Source organism: Colletotrichum lupini, chromosome 7, assembly GCF_023278565.1.
Source record: "Colletotrichum lupini chromosome 7, complete sequence".
Taxonomy (NCBI): domain Eukaryota; kingdom Fungi; phylum Ascomycota; class Sordariomycetes; order Glomerellales; family Glomerellaceae; genus Colletotrichum; species Colletotrichum lupini.
The window spans coordinates 2,937,766-2,955,869 of NC_064680.1; the positions used below are offsets into that span (position 1 = coordinate 2,937,766).

Genomic DNA, 18,104 nt, shown 5'->3' on the forward strand with positions numbered 1-18,104 from the left:
TGAAGAAGCGTTCAGATCTCGCAGTGCAGCGCCGTCCATCTTGGAGGCGCTCGAGCTTGCAAGATTTGCAGCCAAAACAAGGCCACTTGCAGTGACGATTACCATTGCGATTTCATCAAAAGACGAGACAGTCAGGAAGCAAACGGCAATTCAATTCACCAGACCAAAATCCAAAAATAATGGACTGAGTTATCTTCTCCCGAGTCAGTAGTGCATACCTGAGGGCGTGCAAGCCCAGATCGATGTCTCGTGTAGTTGCGCTAAGTAGAAGTCGCTGAATTAATGATGCTGTAGAAAATGGAATCAATCTCGAGGTGAGCTCTCCAAAGGGTGTTTCTCTGCCCTAGTTATTAAGTGCGGGATGCTGCTCGTCAAAGCCAGTGCTGGCCGACTGTAGCCAACATAGCAAGCCAGGCCGAGTTTTTTCAACTTGAACCACATCGATTAATTATCGAAGTATATTATAGAACATAGTTCTTTATTTAAAATGAAACGAGATGTAGAGCTCGCTTTGAAACTAAAACTAAAAGCGAGGACAGATCTCGATGATGATATAATCAAGGTTATATAACGTGTGGTGAGGTCACGTATAGTTGAAGCTATCAAGCCAATATCATTATAGACTCTTCACCTCAGCAGGCAGTTAAAAGTGTGAGTAGTTACTGCTTTTTGTAACACAAAGCAATGTACGTTTTTGTATTACGGAACGAGGAGGATGGGCATCAACTCCTCAGTCTGAGGGGAAATCAAGCCATGATGCTACCTCTCGTCATATTACCAGGATACCAGTCAACCACCGGGCAACATACGTCTTTCAGTTTTCTTGCTAGAGACATTCCTGAACCCCTTCAAATTGACTGGATTTCTTACTTCACCGCACTCTGTAACCCTAAAATCATGTCGGAGCGTCAGGGTTTGTTTTACCAATCACCCTCGGGATTTGGATTCCGTGTAGACCTCCTTCGCTCGTCGCCTTAGTCAGCCCATGCACCACACACAGCTTCATCACCACGAGCAACATCAATCCCCAAGCACGAGGACTTGGTGGGGGGAAACAGAAAAATCTATATAACAGGTGCTTTTTCTCACTTTCGGCTGGCATCACGAAAACCCCAAAAAGAACAAAAGTCCCAAGATCAAACACGAAAAGACAAGAAAAAGAAGAAAGAAAAAAAGAAAGAAAAAGAACCTCCCCTTCCCCCCGCCCAACAGAGAAAATGGCACACGCACTCATCCTCGGCGCCTTGGGCATCTCAGGCTGGTCCCTCCTCAACCAAGCTCGAATCTACCCCACGCCCACGACCTTTGCCCGCATCACCGGCACCGCAAACCGGCCCCTGACCCTCGAGCAGGCGCGGCTGCCTGCGGACGACCACCGTCTGGCCCTCGTGTCCGGGATCGACTTCACAAAGAGCGTGGACGAGGTAGCGGCGGCGCTGAGGGACAAGGTTCCCGAAGTGGAGACTGTTTCTCACGTCTTTTACACGGGTACGTACTCAAGCAGAGAAAGTTGCATGCCATGCATGCGTTCAAGAAAGGGGTGTGTGTGTGTGTGTGTGTGTGTTTGGGAAATGTGGATTTTGCTAACAACGTCGGGGAGGTCAATGTAGCCTACATCGACGTAGACGTCTCCAAGGGACAAGCGGCGGCGGCAGCAGCCAACACGAAATTACTCGCCGTGGCGGTCAAGGCAGTCGAAAAGGTGTCGCCGCGCCTCGCCTTCGTCGTCCTGCAGACGGGCGGAAAGGGGTACGGCCTCATGCACCCGGACAAGGTGACGCTACGCACCCCGCTCCGCGAAGACGCGCCGCGGATCCCGCGGCCGTGGGCCGACGAGGTGTTTTACTACACGCAGCACGACCTGCTGCGCGACCTGTCGCGGGGGAAAAACTGGACGTTTTCCGAGATCCGGCCGGACGTGATTGTGGGGTTTGCGCCGACGTCGAACGCGATGAATATGGCGAGGGGCATTGGGATCTATCTGTCTGTTTGGCGGCGGGTTTTTGGTACTACTACTACGGGAGCCGGGGGCCTCGGGTCCGGAAACCGAGTGGAGGTGGAGGTGCCGTTCCCGGGGTCGCTGCGGAGTTACCGCGCCACGCATACGGATACCAACCAGGACGTGCTTTCCAAGATGGAAATTTTCGCGGCGGTGGTGAATCCGGAAGGGTGCGGCGGGGGAAGAGCCTTCAACGTCGCGGACGGCGGGGCGGTGATTTCGTGGTCGGTGGTGTGGCCTCGGTTGTGCGAGCGCTTTGGTCTCATCGGGGTGGCGCCGCCGCCGCCGCCTCCGTCCTCCGAAGCGGCGATCGACGCCGAGGCAGGGACGGGCACCGCGTCCGGATCTACTGCCCCGCCGCCGTCGATGAAGGACTTTATCGCGGAACACGACGACGCGTGGGTCGCGCTGGCGCGGGAGCACGGGCTGGATGAGGGCGCTGCTAGAGAGTACAATTGGGATTTCCTGCATGTGATGCTGGTGGAGTGCGACTTTGACCGCGAGTACGATCTCACGCGGGTGCGCGAGGTCGGGTTCGAGGAGGGGGTCGATACGGTGGAGGGGTATTTTGTTGCCTGGGAGCGGATGAGGAGTGCGAAGCAGTTGCCGACAGTCTAAAGAGTAGGTAGGTATGCTGCATGAAGAGGTGGACGTGGAGTGCGTGGTCGTGTTGAGTCGACGGGCTGCTTGGAGGGAGACAGGGGGGGTTTGATGGGAGATACCGGATTACAAGCGGCACCACCAAGTATCTTGAATAGGTACATTGGTAGAAAATAGTTGAAACTTGTCATGTTCTTATATACGAGAATATGCAAAAGAAAACGAACTTCAGCACAAGAAGATAGTAATCCAATGGCGCGACGTGTCATTCTACGCATTGTGTTTGTGGCCTCTTTGGTGCGGTGCGGTGGTGATAGCGAACCCGACGCACAATGACCTGACCGGACTCGGCTTCTCCAAGGTACTACGCCGGACCCTAGGGGAGGCTCAGTGCAGCGACCGACGGCCGTCCGACTTTATTTCAACGTTCTTGAAGGTCACCCAGACAACCTGAACAGAGAGCCATCTGTAGCGTTCAAGCATTGTATGAACAGGACGCTACAGGACGAGAACAAGACATTGTGTATGTTGAGATCCAGTATTGAGCTAGATAACCTACCGAGTAAGGTCCCTTAGATGCTGTAATACTTGTTGATATGACTCAAAAGAAGGACACTCTCTATGACCCGAGAAGAAAAGCTCTCACATCCGGGATAAGACAGACTCAAACTCAGACCCAAATACTGCCAGCTCTCTCAACATTGAAAATTCAATACGTAAGGAAAAGATGATATCAATCAATTACTTCAGGAGTCTGTGGAAGTTTCTTGTCCTAGTAGAGTGCATTCCTTTCCACCTCTTTGCCATAAGACTGACGCGTGCAATCTGGATCTTTGTAGCAAACTAGCTAATGCCTAAAGGCTGTGCCTCTACCCCTTCCACGAGGTCTGCCTCGTTTCGCCGGTATCGCGCTGCCGACACCCCCCCTCGGACCGAGCGGTGGGCCTCGGGCCGTTGACGGCATGAGACTGGCCCAGGCGGCAGCCATGGCGGTTCGCTGCGAGGATCCTTCACCAGAGGCCGCCGAAGAGGCCGACGACTGGACTTGGATGGGCGTTGTTACGTCTTCCGTTGAGTCCATACTAAGCGCCGGGGTGGCTTGTGACTCTTCGATCTGGATGGGAGTAGTAGGGCCTCCCATTTTGTTCATATCAAGCATCGTAGCCGAACCCACACTCGAATTGGGGACAAATTCAGGCGGCCATCTCTTCTTTAGACGAAGCTGAGTCTGATCAGAAGTCTTGCCCGCATGTCCTTCCTCACGATATGCCCTTTTAGGCGGCTGCTTCGGCTGACTGGGGGACCCCGTGGAACAATCGCTATCGGAAGTGTCGATATCATCGAGATCAAGTGGTGGCAACCGAGTGGATTTACCAGGTTTCCAAATCTCATTGACAAACGTGCCTTTGCCCCAGTTTGGCTTCCTCTTGTACTCTTCACGCGCCGCCATCATTGCCATTGTTTCGGGATTTTTGCACTGCGAACCCCAGGGACAATGGTCAATGTTGAGAGTTGGGTCTTGTGAATTTCCTCGGCGTTTCATGCAATTTGGGCACTTGTAACCCAAGCCCGTGGCAGTGCATTCCAGCCACGGGTGGCTTCCCAAACAAATGCAGCAAATCGCGGGATTCGGGCACTGGCTCGCGAAGTGGCCGGGTTCGCAGCAGTTGTGACAGATGTCCAGCAGGCTCCGAGGATCGACAGGTCTATTGACGGATCAGCTTTTAGTCCCAGTGAATTGGTGAATTGAACAATAGTGTTCTCGCTTACTTATTATAGGTTTCAAAACCCCAATCTCCAATGGTCATCGGGAACGCCCAATCACAAAGATGTCTTGCATCCGAAAGCCTGTCCACAACGACGTAGAGGTCCAAAAGGCTGTGAAAGACTTTGGAAATCACCACGTCGGTTAAAAGGCTCCATTCGTAAGCAAGGTCGTCGTTGTTTCTTATCCATTCCTTAGTCCAATTGACATCTCCCACATGAATGTAGTACAGTTTGGGGACCATACTGATAGGAACACCTTCTCACCGGAGCAGTCTTGGCAAAGTAGAAAACTCGTCTTCCGCTCGCTTCAAGGAGGCCTCATTCCGGAAAAATAATTCCATGATATTGCCTCTGAAGGTCACGTCCCTGACCTCGCTGAATGGCCATTTGCCGCTGCTCCCCAACCGATTGCGGGCTCCGAAGTCGGTTAATCTGCGTAGCTTCTGAAAGCCGAGTTGGCCTGGAACCTTGACGGTCATTGTGAAGTTCACTACGGCGGGTTTCTTCGACGCGGACTTCTTTGATGAGGGCATCAACGAAGTCGAAGTCCCGGACGAGGGGGATTGGCGAGAGGGGCCATTGTCCTCAGGGGGCTGGAGTGACTCTGTTTGGCGCGATGGCTCCGAGTGAAGAGGCGGTTCAGTGCCCTGAACTCTGGCAAGGACTGCGTTCAAGATTGCAGGCATGCTATCTGAAATAGCCTCTCTCACAAGGCGGCATATCTCCTCGGAGTTGACATGATACGTGGGGCTACCGGACATGATGTTGGTCAACCTTGTGTAAGGGAAAGAGATATGTAAGTGCTGGAAAACGAATTAGATATGTGTTCTGAAGAATCTTGAACGACGAGAGAGGTATGGATATATATATATATATATAGAGAAAGAGCCCTTCGGGGTCCAGCCCGCCTCATTGGGGGCCATCTTCGCCTTCACGGGCAAGCTGGTCTACCAGGGTCAATATCGAGTTTCTATTGCGTACTTTAATAAGACTTTATAACTAACTATAGCCGGCTATAGCCGTTCCTAACTATCTAACTAAACTTAAGATGCTAATAACCCCGCTATAATATATTAATCGCCCTCCGAATAGCTAAAAACTACCCCTTACTTTTTACCTTTTTTAATAGCTTTAGATTTTTCTTTTTAAGTTTTCTAAATTTCTTGTTTTATTAAAATGATATTAGAATATTAATAATATTTTTAAATTCATTAAGTATATCGAGGCTTTATTATATAAATTCGGTATTAATAATAATAATACTTATAAAAGTATATACGTCTTTTTAAATTTTTAGATAAATAATAATTAACTATTGTTTTGAATAATCTTATGATAAATTAGGATTATTAAGTATAATATCAATAAAATCGAACTACTAGTTCTTAAAATATCCCTATTAATTAGCGAGTTAGCGTCTTAGTATTTTAAATATTCTTAAGATAAATAGTTTAATAATAATAATAATAATAAAAGTAATAATAATAATATAATAATAGGAAATAGTAAGGGAAGCGGGTTTTAATTTTAATAAAAAAACGAGGTAATATATATTTATATATATATAAGTAAAGTTAAAAATATAATAAATATTATATTTATGGAGGTTAGTATTATTTCTAATAATAATAACGAGGGTATTTTAATATTATAATATTATAAGCTATTATTACTTAAAAAAATAACGAACTTAGCTAAATACGTAGGCTTATAAAATAATAACGTTAGGCGCTTAATATTATTATTAATAATCCGTAATTATAAACTTTATAAGAGTGAAAGTTAAAAAAGTAAAAAATCTAAAAAATAATCTGTTAAAATAGTACGAGTATTTACTAATACTATGTATTAATACTATATAATCGATATTGAGAACTGCCCGAGTAGCTAGCAAAGGCAGAACATAAAAACAAATAGAGAGAAAGAGGGATAAAACAGACCCGCAATTGCTTTGCAATGATTCCATGGGTTTGCAACTTGCAAGTCTTCAACACAAAGTAGCGGGGAGGGGGGGGCGATCCAATGGTTGAGCTAGTGAAGACTGTGGATTTCTTCGGGTGTCACTGACCTTCAACAATCACCTGGAATGGGGATAGGGACTGTGGAAACTGAACGAGGTTCGGAGGACAAGACCCAGCGGGTCAGAAACTGCCTTCCCAGGTCCAGATGACACCGTATCACGATCCCGGTCCCCTTGCCATTGGATGAATGCCGAAATTACAAGTACGAAATCATACGTTGAATCCAAACATACTAAATTGTGTAGTGTCCACTATCATCCACTCAGAATGAGGTACAGGAAGAAGGATACAATTGACAAATGAAAACCCAAAGACGAAGAGAGTGAGAGAGAAGAGCGGCAAGTACTTTCTCAGTCGCTTGGCGGAAACTTGTCCTCTACCGACGCAAACCTTGCCGGCAACCCCGCAGGGAAAGTCAGACCAAATATCTGCGGCTGCTTCCCGGGCGCATCTCCGGAATCGGTCAGACACGACTGCGGCTTCTTCACAGGCTCTAACTGCATCGGTTCTGGCTGCCGCAGAGACACTGGAACGTTTCGAGCGCTTTTAGTTGCACCGCCCATGGCGTCGAAGACGGCGGTAGGCTTAGGCGCGGAGTTTTTGACCCCTGATGGCCTACCACGACCTCTCTTCACCGGCTCGTCCATCTCGTGTCCCGCTCTGCTCACACTTGCCTGCACTAACTGCTTAGATGAAGTTGCAACGCCACTAAAACTAGACTTCATTCTTTCGAAGGCATTGGGAACTTTAATCTCAGGTCCCAGAGGGGAACGGCCTGAGGAGGCTCTAGGCGTCTGCATGGCTTCGTTGCCCCTCGCCTCAACTTCGGTCCTATCCTTAACCACCGGCACATCTATGACTTGCTGACCATCGCCACGATTCAAACCGCCGACAGACGACAGCGCTGATGATGCCCCAGTCGGATGAGGCTCGCCTTGACTGCTCGACTCCATGTTATCGTCATCAACGCATTGCGTCGAAACTTTCTCCCCAGCAGCCCTTCTTGACTGAATTTTCCTATTCCTTCGTGTTTTCGGGGGAGCTGTGGTCTGGCAGGTCTCACACGTAGTCTGACGTTGAGCCGAGGGTGAGGCCCAAGGAACTTTAACACTTGCGAGTTACTTACAATTGTCAAACATTCGCTACGTTACGACAGATTAGCACTCCGGGGACCAGGCAGCATAGCCTTGATCCTTAAGATCCCTGACGCCCTCATTCTTGCAGTTAGGACACCTTTACTTAATAGTTTTGCACGAGAATGTGCTATGTTCTTCAGCACATTTTCCGCATCGCTAAGAATTAGTGCACTGATCTTTAAAGTAACCAGGTTCGTAACAATATACGCAGAAAAGTAGCACCGAGCGGATATCGACAGCTCTAGATAGAACGAGCAGTTAGTAGTATATCTCTCCCTCACGAAACCCAGCCAACATCTTAGAGATAACTTACTCAGCCATAACCTTTGATCCGCTCAAATAAACCCACTCATTGCACAGACAGAGAGCACCCTTCTCATCAGTCAGAGTCAACACAGTCCTTCCAAAAGTCCTCGCGCTATGGACAATCTTAACCGAGTTTTCTTTCCCCCAAGCTTCATTCCGATTATAATTTTGCTCAAATTCGGCTCTCGACAGTCTTAGTCCGTGAACTTCGACATAGTAGTTTTCAGGGACTTATTCGAGTTCGCCAAGTTTAAGTTCTTAGCAGACAATGTTTAAACGGCTATAAATATCCTACACAGCTTTGTCGTCCTTACAGAAGATTTTGAGCACGTTTCGATCGATACGAGCACCCAAAACTGCATCCCAGCACGACTATTCATAACCATGGACCCCGTCATCCGGAGCGTTATTAATAGTCCCTCTGATCTATTACTATGCGCTCCCTTTCGACTTGCGTTCGCGTATTTATATTCTAGACACAATCTCCATAATTTGGCTTGGCTGCAGGGCGGTTACTACCTCGAGGTACTCCGTATATCCCTTCATCTTGAGCCTGACCGTAGGCAGCTCGCGCATAGCACGCGTTTCGATAGGCTTCAACTCTTTTCAAATAGTCTTCAGGATCTCTTCCATCCCCTGGGGGCCATGTTAGGAAGGTCCTTGGAGCTAGAGGAGTTCTCTAAGAAGTGGTATCGATAAGAGTTAGCTCTAGTAGAGATCCACCAGACTCTGCACGACGCTTATCGTAACTTGCTCCGTCTCAAGCAACGTTTATAGCTCTTTTATTATATAATTAAAGATTCTCGGTCCGGGGTAGCTTCGTGAGCAGAGGGGTCTAGCATCGATACGAGGGCGCGAGGGCAGGTTATCAATAAGTATATAACACAGGGAAGAAGCTCACAGAAGCTAACTACTATTAAGGTCTAAAAAATAAATTACTAAAATCTACCCTTCCCTCGAGGTATATTACTAGCGCTCTATATATACCTAAGCTATTCTTTTATTACTTAGTCCCCCTCTTTATACCCCCTAAGCTATTTTTTAATTAACGAGGCCTAATTAGCGAGGCCTAATAAGACTATAAAGAGGTATATAATATAAAAAAAAAGCTTATAGAGGCTAACTATTATTAGGGTTTAAAGAATAAATTATTAAAATCTACCCTTCCCTTAAGATATACTATTAGCGCTTTATATATACCTAAGCTACTTTTTTATTACTTAGTCCCCTTTTTTATACTCCCTAAGCTATTTTTTAATTAATAAAGCCTAATTAGTAAGGCTTAATAAAGTACTCCCTCCCCTAGGCTTCGTTTTAAAACTTATTTACGGTTTATATATACTATATTAATCCCTTATTTAAGAAGTTTTTAAATATATGATATAAGGGCGGGTATAAATAGTACTTATTAACCTAAGTATAAGCCCCTTATTTTAAATAATAAATTTAGTTAGCCCTATAATTCTATCCCTAGGTCGCTTTTACTTATAAGCTATTTTTATAATTATTAATATTTAGGTAATCGTCGCCCTACTTTTATTTATTAATATTAACCCCTTTTTAAATTATTATAATTCTAAATTCTTTTTTTCTTTTTTATTTATAATTATTCTTTTTATATATAATCTCTTATTTTTATTAATATTTATATTATTCCCTCGTTACGTAAATATTATAACTAACGAATATTTTTTAAATTCTTATTTTTATATACTTCCCGTACCTAAGTAAGTCTTTTATAAAGTTATTCTATTTTTATTATTAATATCGGATTAGAAGTCTAATTCGACCGCGGTATATAGCCGACTGCGCAGGGGCTAATTAGGGGCCTTATTTACGAATTATTATAACTAGCCTAACCTATAATTAGAACCTCCTTTTTATACTTACTACGTAAATATTATATAATTTAATTAATCTCTTCGTTAACTATAGTTCGAACTAACTACTTTATAATAAGGATATTAATACTAATTAGTAATTAAATTTTATTATTATAAATTAGTAAAGTATTTCGCTACGTAAAAGAGACGACTTTTTAATATTATATAGGATAAGAAATTTATACTAATTAACTTTATAAAAGTAAATAAAAAAGGAGGCAATTCTCGAATATTATATAAAATTAAATAATTATAGCCTTTTACTATTTATAAAAGGTCGACGTTTATTATATTAAACTACGTTAATTAATAAAACTACTTAAGTAACTAGCCTTTTATTATCGCCCTAAGTAGCTTTTTTACTAAACGACTTTTTTATAGCCGGCCCGTAATTAGAAATTAACTAGTTAAATTAATAAAAAAAAATACTTACGTAACGACTACTTATTTAATTAATTAGCGTAACAAACGAGCTTAATAATATAATATAAAAGAGTACTATATAATTAAAAAAGGGGATTTTTAAATATAAATATTCTTATTTAATAATAAAAATAACCCTATAAGAGTTATTAAGCTAAGAGATTTATAGTATATAAAAAAGTTTATTATTATAAGGATTTTATAAATATAACTTTAAGCCCGTAATTTAAATAACTTTTTTATAGCTCCCTTAACTACCCCCTAAATATTACTTAAAAATATAATATAAGGGACGGTTTAATAAAAAAAGAAGGGATTTAGAGGTTTTAATAATATCGAATTAAAAATATTACGGATCTTAGAAATTAATTTAAAAAAAAAGCGGCTACCCTAAAGTAGTCCTATAACCTCTTACTAAAGTTATTATTAGCTTAAAAAAAGGCTAAAAAAATAAAGATTTAAAAAAAAAAAAAGAAATCCTCTAGAGGGCCGCTAAAGGGCTTTTTTTTATATTAACTCCCGGTACGAGATTACTAATGTTAAAAAATTAACTAAATAATAAAAAGGATCGCTAATAAGTAATAATTATTTAATTATAATTAAGCTATAAAACAAACTACTTAAAAAATATAAAATAGGGTACTAAGAGGCTATAAAAAATAAGATTTTTAAAGTATTTAACCTTATTATATATAAGTAATAAGTAAGCATTTTTAATAAGTTTTTAAAATTTACGATTTTATAAAAAAAAAAGCTTAATTTCGTTAATTATACTTAATAACTTATATAGTTCTTAATAACTTATATAGCTCTTTTACGAGCCGCCCGGCGTTTATTTTTAATTATTTTTATAAAATACTATTTTAAAAGAGGTAAGTTAAAAAAAAAAGCTATTTAGAAATTATAAAGAGTACGAGGCTTAAAAAGCTAGAAATATATAAAATAGTAGAAATTAGTAATTAATAAAAATCCTAAGATTAATTATTATATTTTCTTATAATAATATAAACGTTTACTATTACTATTATAAAAAAGAACTATTAAAACCTACTTTTTTATATTAAATAAAAAAAAAGATCTTAGTAAGTATAATAGCTAGCGATTTAAAAAAGTAGTAATAATTATTAAAAATAATAAAAACGAGAGTAGTAATAAGATAATAAAAAGAAGTAGGAATCTCTTAAACTTTAATAAATTCGTTAGGTAGCGAAAGTACGGATTTATTATAACTAGTGCGCGGATTAAATATATCCTTATTAAAATTAAATATATTAATAATTATTAATATAAGTATAAGCTAGAGTACGACTCTTAGTAAGTTAAAAAAAAAAAAAAAAGGACAAAACCCGATCCTAAATAGAATCCTAATCCCTTATAAATAAGTAAATATTAATCCGGATTATTAAGGGACGTAAATATATAAAATCGTAAATTAGCTTAATAATAAGTAAATTAACGTAGTATTAATCTATTTAACTAAGGTTTATAAAAAAAAGGGGCTATAAAAGTAACCCCTATTTTATAAAATCGTAAACGACCTTAGTTATTAACTAAATAAATAGTTTATAAGCGTAAGCTTAAGAATTATAAAAATAGTTAATAAATTCCTCTATAAGCGAGGGGTATTATTAATATAATTATAATTATAAGAGCTATATAAAATACTAATAATAATAATTATAAAAAAGGAATTCGTATTATAAAACTAAATATAGGTCGATAGAGCGTATAATTGTTTTAATAAATTTAAAAAAAGGGTAAACGACCTAAATTTCCTCCCTATAATTACTAACGGAAATCTATTATTATAAAAGAATATACCGGGGTAAAATATAGTACTAAAAATATAATAATTAATAATTCTGCTTATTTTAATTTATAACTCGTTATTATTATTAATACGAAATTCGGTACTAATTAGCTAATAAAAAAGGAGATAAACGACCTAAAGTTATTAATAATACGTAGTAATATAAGGATCGTATATAAATACCGAAAATTTAGTAATAAATACAAAATAATTTATAAACCTCAAAAAGATCTTTTTAAAAGAGAAATTATACTCTAAGGGGAAGTATAAGGTCTTATAAGAAACCCTAATAATATTTTATAATTATTATAAAAAAGTCGAAATTAGGGAATATTAATACTATTTAGTAATTAATATCGTACTCGTAAGCAAAGCCTCTAATTACTATTATAAAATAATATATAATCTCGATTAAAACGACTTTTTTAGTATAATTAACGTAATCCAAAGCCGTTTTAAGACTTATAATAAGAACCTAGAGCTCCTATCTAAACTATAAGTAATTCTTTTTATATTTATAACTAAGATAATAAAAAGTAAATTGCGAATAGAGATCTTTAAAAAGCTTATTAATCGAATTAATAAGTTAATAAAAACCTAGCTAAATAAGGGGATAAATAAGCGAAAAGTTGGATATTTTTATACTATAGTCTAGCGTATATTAGAAGTAAAAATAACCCTATATTAAGTACTTAAAAATTACAAAACGCTTTACTCGAGGCTAAGATCTAGCTTTAATATTAAAATAGAAATACTATACTAAACCTATTTCTAAATATATAACGGCCCTTATTAATAATATTAAGTCGATCGAACGTATAATAAAAAATAAAAAAAGGCTAAATACGGTAATTATTAGTAAAGAGGCCTAGATTCGTTAAATAAGTAGAGATTTAACTTATAAATAGGGTAATAAAAGAGGTAATATTATATTTATAAAAAGAATAGATATTAATTAAGTAACTACTCTAAAAAAAAGCGTACTAAATTATATAAATAATATAAAAAGTTAAGGGTAATAAATAATAAAACTAGCCCTCGTTAATTTAATTAATTCCTTATTATATATAAAAGTAAATCCGGGGGTATAAAACTTAGTAACGGTAATTAAAATAGCGGCCTAAAGTATATACTCCCTATAAGAAATTTAAAAAATAAAAAAGATCTTATTCCCTATACTAACGAATTAGATTATAATAAAATCGACGATATTAACTACTCTTTTTTTACCCCGTTAGCTTTTAAAAGATATACGAGGCTAAATAAATAGAGAGTAATAAAAGCTCTTAATAAGTAGGCTTTTATTTATAAATAATAAAAGAAGGTTTTTTAAATAATAAATATAAAGGCGGCTAAAAGGGTAAATTTAATAAAGCTAAAGCCTATTCTCTTAACGATTAAAAAGAAGACGCTATCTTTTTTAATATTTAAAAAAAAAGAATATAGTACTAAGTAAATTTAAGGGTAGCTAAAGGGGTCCTTTTTATATTACCTAGATCCCTTAAATACTAAGCTTATATAAATATTTTATATAAGTAAAAAGTATAGCTTAGATAATTTTTATAAGATTATCTTAAATATTAGGGTATTATAATAATTAACTAAAAGAAAAGGGTAACTTTAGGTATTATAAAAGATCGTATTAATAACGCTTAATACGTTAATAATAAGTATTACGAAGATTAGTTTCGGCCTAGGTAAAGAAATCGTCGCCCTAGGTATAATAAAAATAGAAACGTATTTCGGAACGATAACTTTTTATATTTTACTTATTAATACCCTATTTTTCCTATATTTAAAAAATACAAATTAACTAAGTATTATATTTAATAATACGAGGAATAAAATCTTTAATAATAAGTATTTTAAAATAATTAAATAATAATAGGGGTATACGTTTATAAAGCTTATTAGTAATACAAAGTTAATTAATTACCTAACGGAAAATAAGCTTAAAAAACTATATTAGAGATTCGGGTACTTATTAGTTACGAGGCTATATAACTTCTTAAAGTAATTAAGTAATAATAATATTAAAATAGGGGCGCTAGAGTAGTTAACGAAAGTATATTATTAATACTAAATAAATACGCAGAGCCTACGTAAATTTAAATTTAAATTACGTAATAAGCTTAACTTTAACTAAGAAATTGTTATTAATATTTTCTATTTAAATAGTTAGCTAGTATTATATATAATTAACGTAGCTATATCTTTTTAAATAGGGCAATTCCTTTAGGATTTAGGGGTAAAAATAATATAGGTAGCCCTATAAAAAAGCTAGATTAATATATACTAAGGACCGCTAGATAGTATTAAAACTAACGCTAATACTAGCTTTAAATTAGTAAAATTTAAAAATAATATAATAGCTTATAGTATATAGCTAAAGATCGTACCCGTTAAAGCGTACTATAATATTAAAAAAATAAAAAGGGTATACTAATAATTAAAAAGGGCGTTTAGAATTATTAAAAATAAAAATCCGGATTCTATTAACGATAAATATTTCTAAATAGTACTTAAATATTATAACGATACTATGGGGCCTAACGGACTTATATTAATATTATTAATATTTAGAATATATTTAAGAACGACCTTAGCCTCGCTATTATTCTTAAATATAAGCTAACGAGCCTAAGTAATTAAAAAAGTAATATAGGTATTGCGCGAGGTAAGTATAAAAAGGTAAGTTAATAAAGTAATTACTATATATAATAAGCTTAATATAAGGGGTAATCTAAATATATTACTAAATTTAAATATATAAGTATAGCGCGAAATTACTTAATAATAGGCTAGGCTATATAAGTTAATTTTTATTAAGAAGCGCTTTTATATAATTACGAAAGATCGTAACTAGCTATTTAAAATATTAATTACGGTAGTTAAACCGTACTATATAAATCCTAATAAAGTAATTTCTAACTTATAAAAAGAAAAAGAGCTAGGGGAAACTATATAACCTATAATAGAAGTATAAGAAATTATCCTTGATAAAAATGTTATAATAGTACTAGTAAACGACGAAAAAGAAGAAATTACTAAAAGGGTACTAATATTACTAGCGAGACGTTATAAAAGACTATAATAGTAAGCCCTAACGTAGTAATTTATTATTAATAACGAGGTAATTAATACTTTTTATATAGTAAAAGAGAAAGCCGATTTCGAGCTAATAATTAAACTACATAAAGAAGGTATAATTATAATTATTAAAAAGCCGTATAAGAGATTAGATCTTATTAAAATAAATACTCTTTATAATCGAGGGGTCTATTAATTTATCCTATATAACTTAGAAAAATATATAAACCTCTATATATTTAAATTATAAATAGTTTATAAAATTAAAGGGAAAGGAATACCTTAGTTATATAAGAAGTTTAGATACGTAATTTAGGGGTATAGTGATATTGAAAAAGTAACGCTACTTATATAATCGCTTATTATATAGTACTATAACTAACGATTAATAATAGTATTAATAGTATTATTATAAAAAAAGGGATATAAGATTTAGAGCCGTAATATTACCTAGGCCTATACCTAATCGGCTATAGGGCTTATAAAGAAAATCCTAGCCTATTTACTAAAAAAAAATAGCTAATAAGTACTTAGAAAGTACGATTATTAAAGTACTTAAGCTACTATATAAGCTCGTAAAATTAGGTATTTATTAATAAGCTATATATTACGATTTTTATATTAATTAATTATTAATAGTTATTTTTATATACGACCCGTACTTATTAGTTACGGAATATAAAAGTAATTAATTTAGGATTATTAAAATATAAACTAATAATATATTAGGCCTATTTAATATTAACTTTATAAAAAAAGAGGATAAGGAGCTTTAAAAAGCGGGCTTCGTAGCGAAGCTAAAAGAGGTTTTTATAATAAATACCCCCTTAGTATTTAATAATAGGATTCTTATAATTAAAAGGGAAACCGTTATTTTTTAATAAAAGGGGTAAAATAAGAAGATTAACTTTATTAATTTAAATATAATTAATATTAAAAAATAATATAAGGCTAAGCTTGTGCGAGGGGTATATATTATAAATATTTATGAACCCGAAGTAATTTTTAATTATATTAAAATAGCGTAAGTTATAGATCTAACTAAACGAAACGTCGAGGTACTTAATAAGCGGCTTAAGTAATAATAAATAAATCTTAATTAAGGTCTCGTTTATTACCTAATTAACTTTATAATTAATAAGCTCTACGTCTTCGTTAATAAATTATTTACGAATAATAACGACCTTATTTCGTAATTAAGGTATATTATTATTTTAGTTAACGAGAGTATAAGCGAGAGCGAATTTATTATATATAGTAATATAATTTATTATTTATTAACTAAAAGTAAGTAGGTAATAAGAAGTATATTAATATTAGAGGCTTATAATATAATTAACGGTATTAACCTCTTTTACGTAATTTTAACGACGCTAAGGAAGATTACTAATCGAATTAGTTTTTTATTTATTCTAACGGTTATTTATACCGATTCTTACTCGCTATACGAATATTTTATTAAATTAAAAATAATAAAAGAAAAGAGGCTTATAATCGATATTATAGCCCTTAGGTAATCGTACGAAAGGTGCGAGATACTCGAGATCCGTTAGATTAATAATAAAAATAACCTTATAAATACTTTTATAAAAATAGTACTAAATAAGGGATTAAAGTAATTCGTAAGTAATAAAAAAGTTATTATATAAATAAAGGGATAAGTTATATAAAAAGAGTAAAGAAAAGGAGGAAAAGGAGATAACTTAGTAAACGGGCCCGAGGTCGAATTATATTTCTAACCGTAATAGTTAAATTAATAAAAAAAAGAGAAAGTTAGTATTAAATTAAAAATTTAATTCGATTACGGTATATAGCTAATTATACAGGGGCTAATTAGGGGCCCTATTTACGAATTATTATAGCTAGCCTAACTTATAGTTAGAACCTCTTTTTTATACTTATTACGTAGATATTTATATAGTTTAATTAATCTCTTCGTTAACTACGGTTCGAACTAACTACCCTATAATAGGGATATTAATAATTAACTCGTTTTAATATAAATATAGCTCTTAATTATAATAGTATTATTATTATTAATAATAAAACGGTTATTAGTACTATAAGTACGCTTAGTAATAATAGTAGTAGCGGTTTATTTAAAAAGCTTAATATCCCCTTTACTTACCTTAACCTCGTACGTATATTACTCCTTATATATTACTTATTTTAATTATTATAAACTCTTATTAAAAAAAAAAAAGCGAACGTTAAAAAGATTAGGGTTAGCTAAGTACGCCCGCTCCCCTACTCTATTTATATTATATATAAAGCGTTTAATTTAAAAACTAAGTATTATAATTAGCTAAGTTAGTAATTTATAGCCCCTAGTTCGCTCTTTTATTTAATACTTTTTTAGGATTTAGTATACGTTATATTAAGTATATTACGTAGAACTATTTTTATAAAAATACGGTAAGTACTTAGTATTATTATTACTTTATTACTTTTCTTAAGTATTATATTAATAATATTTTAAGTCCCTAAGTCCGTAAAATCTATAGTACGAACTTTTTAAAGTACTTTACTTATTTTAAATAATAATATTTACGATTTAAAGGTTTATTATTTTATTATTACTTTATTATTATTATTATTTAGGTTATTAATATTACTCTATAGCTCTAATAAACGTATAGAATTATTATTAATAATACGTAAAGGGTATTTCAGTACGTTAATAAAGAAGCTTACTGAACCCCCGTTATTAATAACGATAATAATAAAGTAATTATAAGCTCTTCTCGCGCTACGTTTTCGTTTTATAATAATATTATAATTATATTACTTTATACTATTTATAATAAAGTGCGCTGTTTAAATAATATTTTAATTAGTATATAGTCGCCCCGCTTACGCTCCGTATTTATAACTAATTATTTATAAATTTATTAATAATAAAAAGATTATTCTTTTTATAATAACCCCGATGATAATAATTAAAGTAGCCCTTTTATATATAAAGGCGGTCTTTTTATAAATAAAAACGGTCCTCTTATATATTATAAAAATTAAAAAAAACGGTTCGTAATTAGTACGTTTATATTATTTAGTTATAATTATATAGCC

General features: G+C 35.1%; 4 protein-coding genes across 4 annotated transcripts; 1 reads left to right on the top strand and 3 right to left on the bottom strand.

Moving 5' to 3' along the window:
* Positions 1-1,217: 1,217 nt before the first annotated feature.
* CLUP02_13911 (uncharacterized protein) lies at positions 1,218-2,617 on the top strand (the record flags this gene model as incomplete). The annotated part of the gene is made up of 2 exons (XM_049292846.1): positions 1,218-1,488; positions 1,611-2,617. 2 exons carry the CDS (start codon positions 1,218-1,220, stop codon positions 2,615-2,617), a joined length of 1,278 nt encoding a protein of 425 aa, XP_049149992.1.
* An 829-nt stretch (positions 2,618-3,446) lies between these two features.
* On the bottom strand, positions 3,447-4,058 carry CLUP02_13912 (uncharacterized protein; the record flags this gene model as incomplete). Its single annotated transcript, XM_049292847.1, has 1 exon — positions 3,447-4,058. The coding sequence occupies one exon, from the start codon at positions 4,056-4,058 to the stop codon at positions 3,447-3,449; it is 612 nt and encodes a 203-aa protein (XP_049149993.1).
* Positions 4,059-4,626: 568 nt separating this feature from the next.
* On the bottom strand, positions 4,627-5,127 carry CLUP02_13913 (uncharacterized protein; the record flags this gene model as incomplete). The annotated part of the gene is made up of 1 exon (XM_049292848.1): positions 4,627-5,127. One exon carries the CDS (start codon positions 5,125-5,127, stop codon positions 4,627-4,629), a length of 501 nt encoding a protein of 166 aa, XP_049149994.1.
* A 1,610-nt stretch (positions 5,128-6,737) lies between these two features.
* CLUP02_13914 (uncharacterized protein) lies at positions 6,738-7,340 on the bottom strand (the record flags this gene model as incomplete). The annotated part of the gene is made up of 1 exon (XM_049292849.1): positions 6,738-7,340. The coding sequence occupies one exon, from the start codon at positions 7,338-7,340 to the stop codon at positions 6,738-6,740; it is 603 nt and encodes a 200-aa protein (XP_049149995.1).
* Between the last annotated feature and the right edge of the window lie 10,764 nt (positions 7,341-18,104).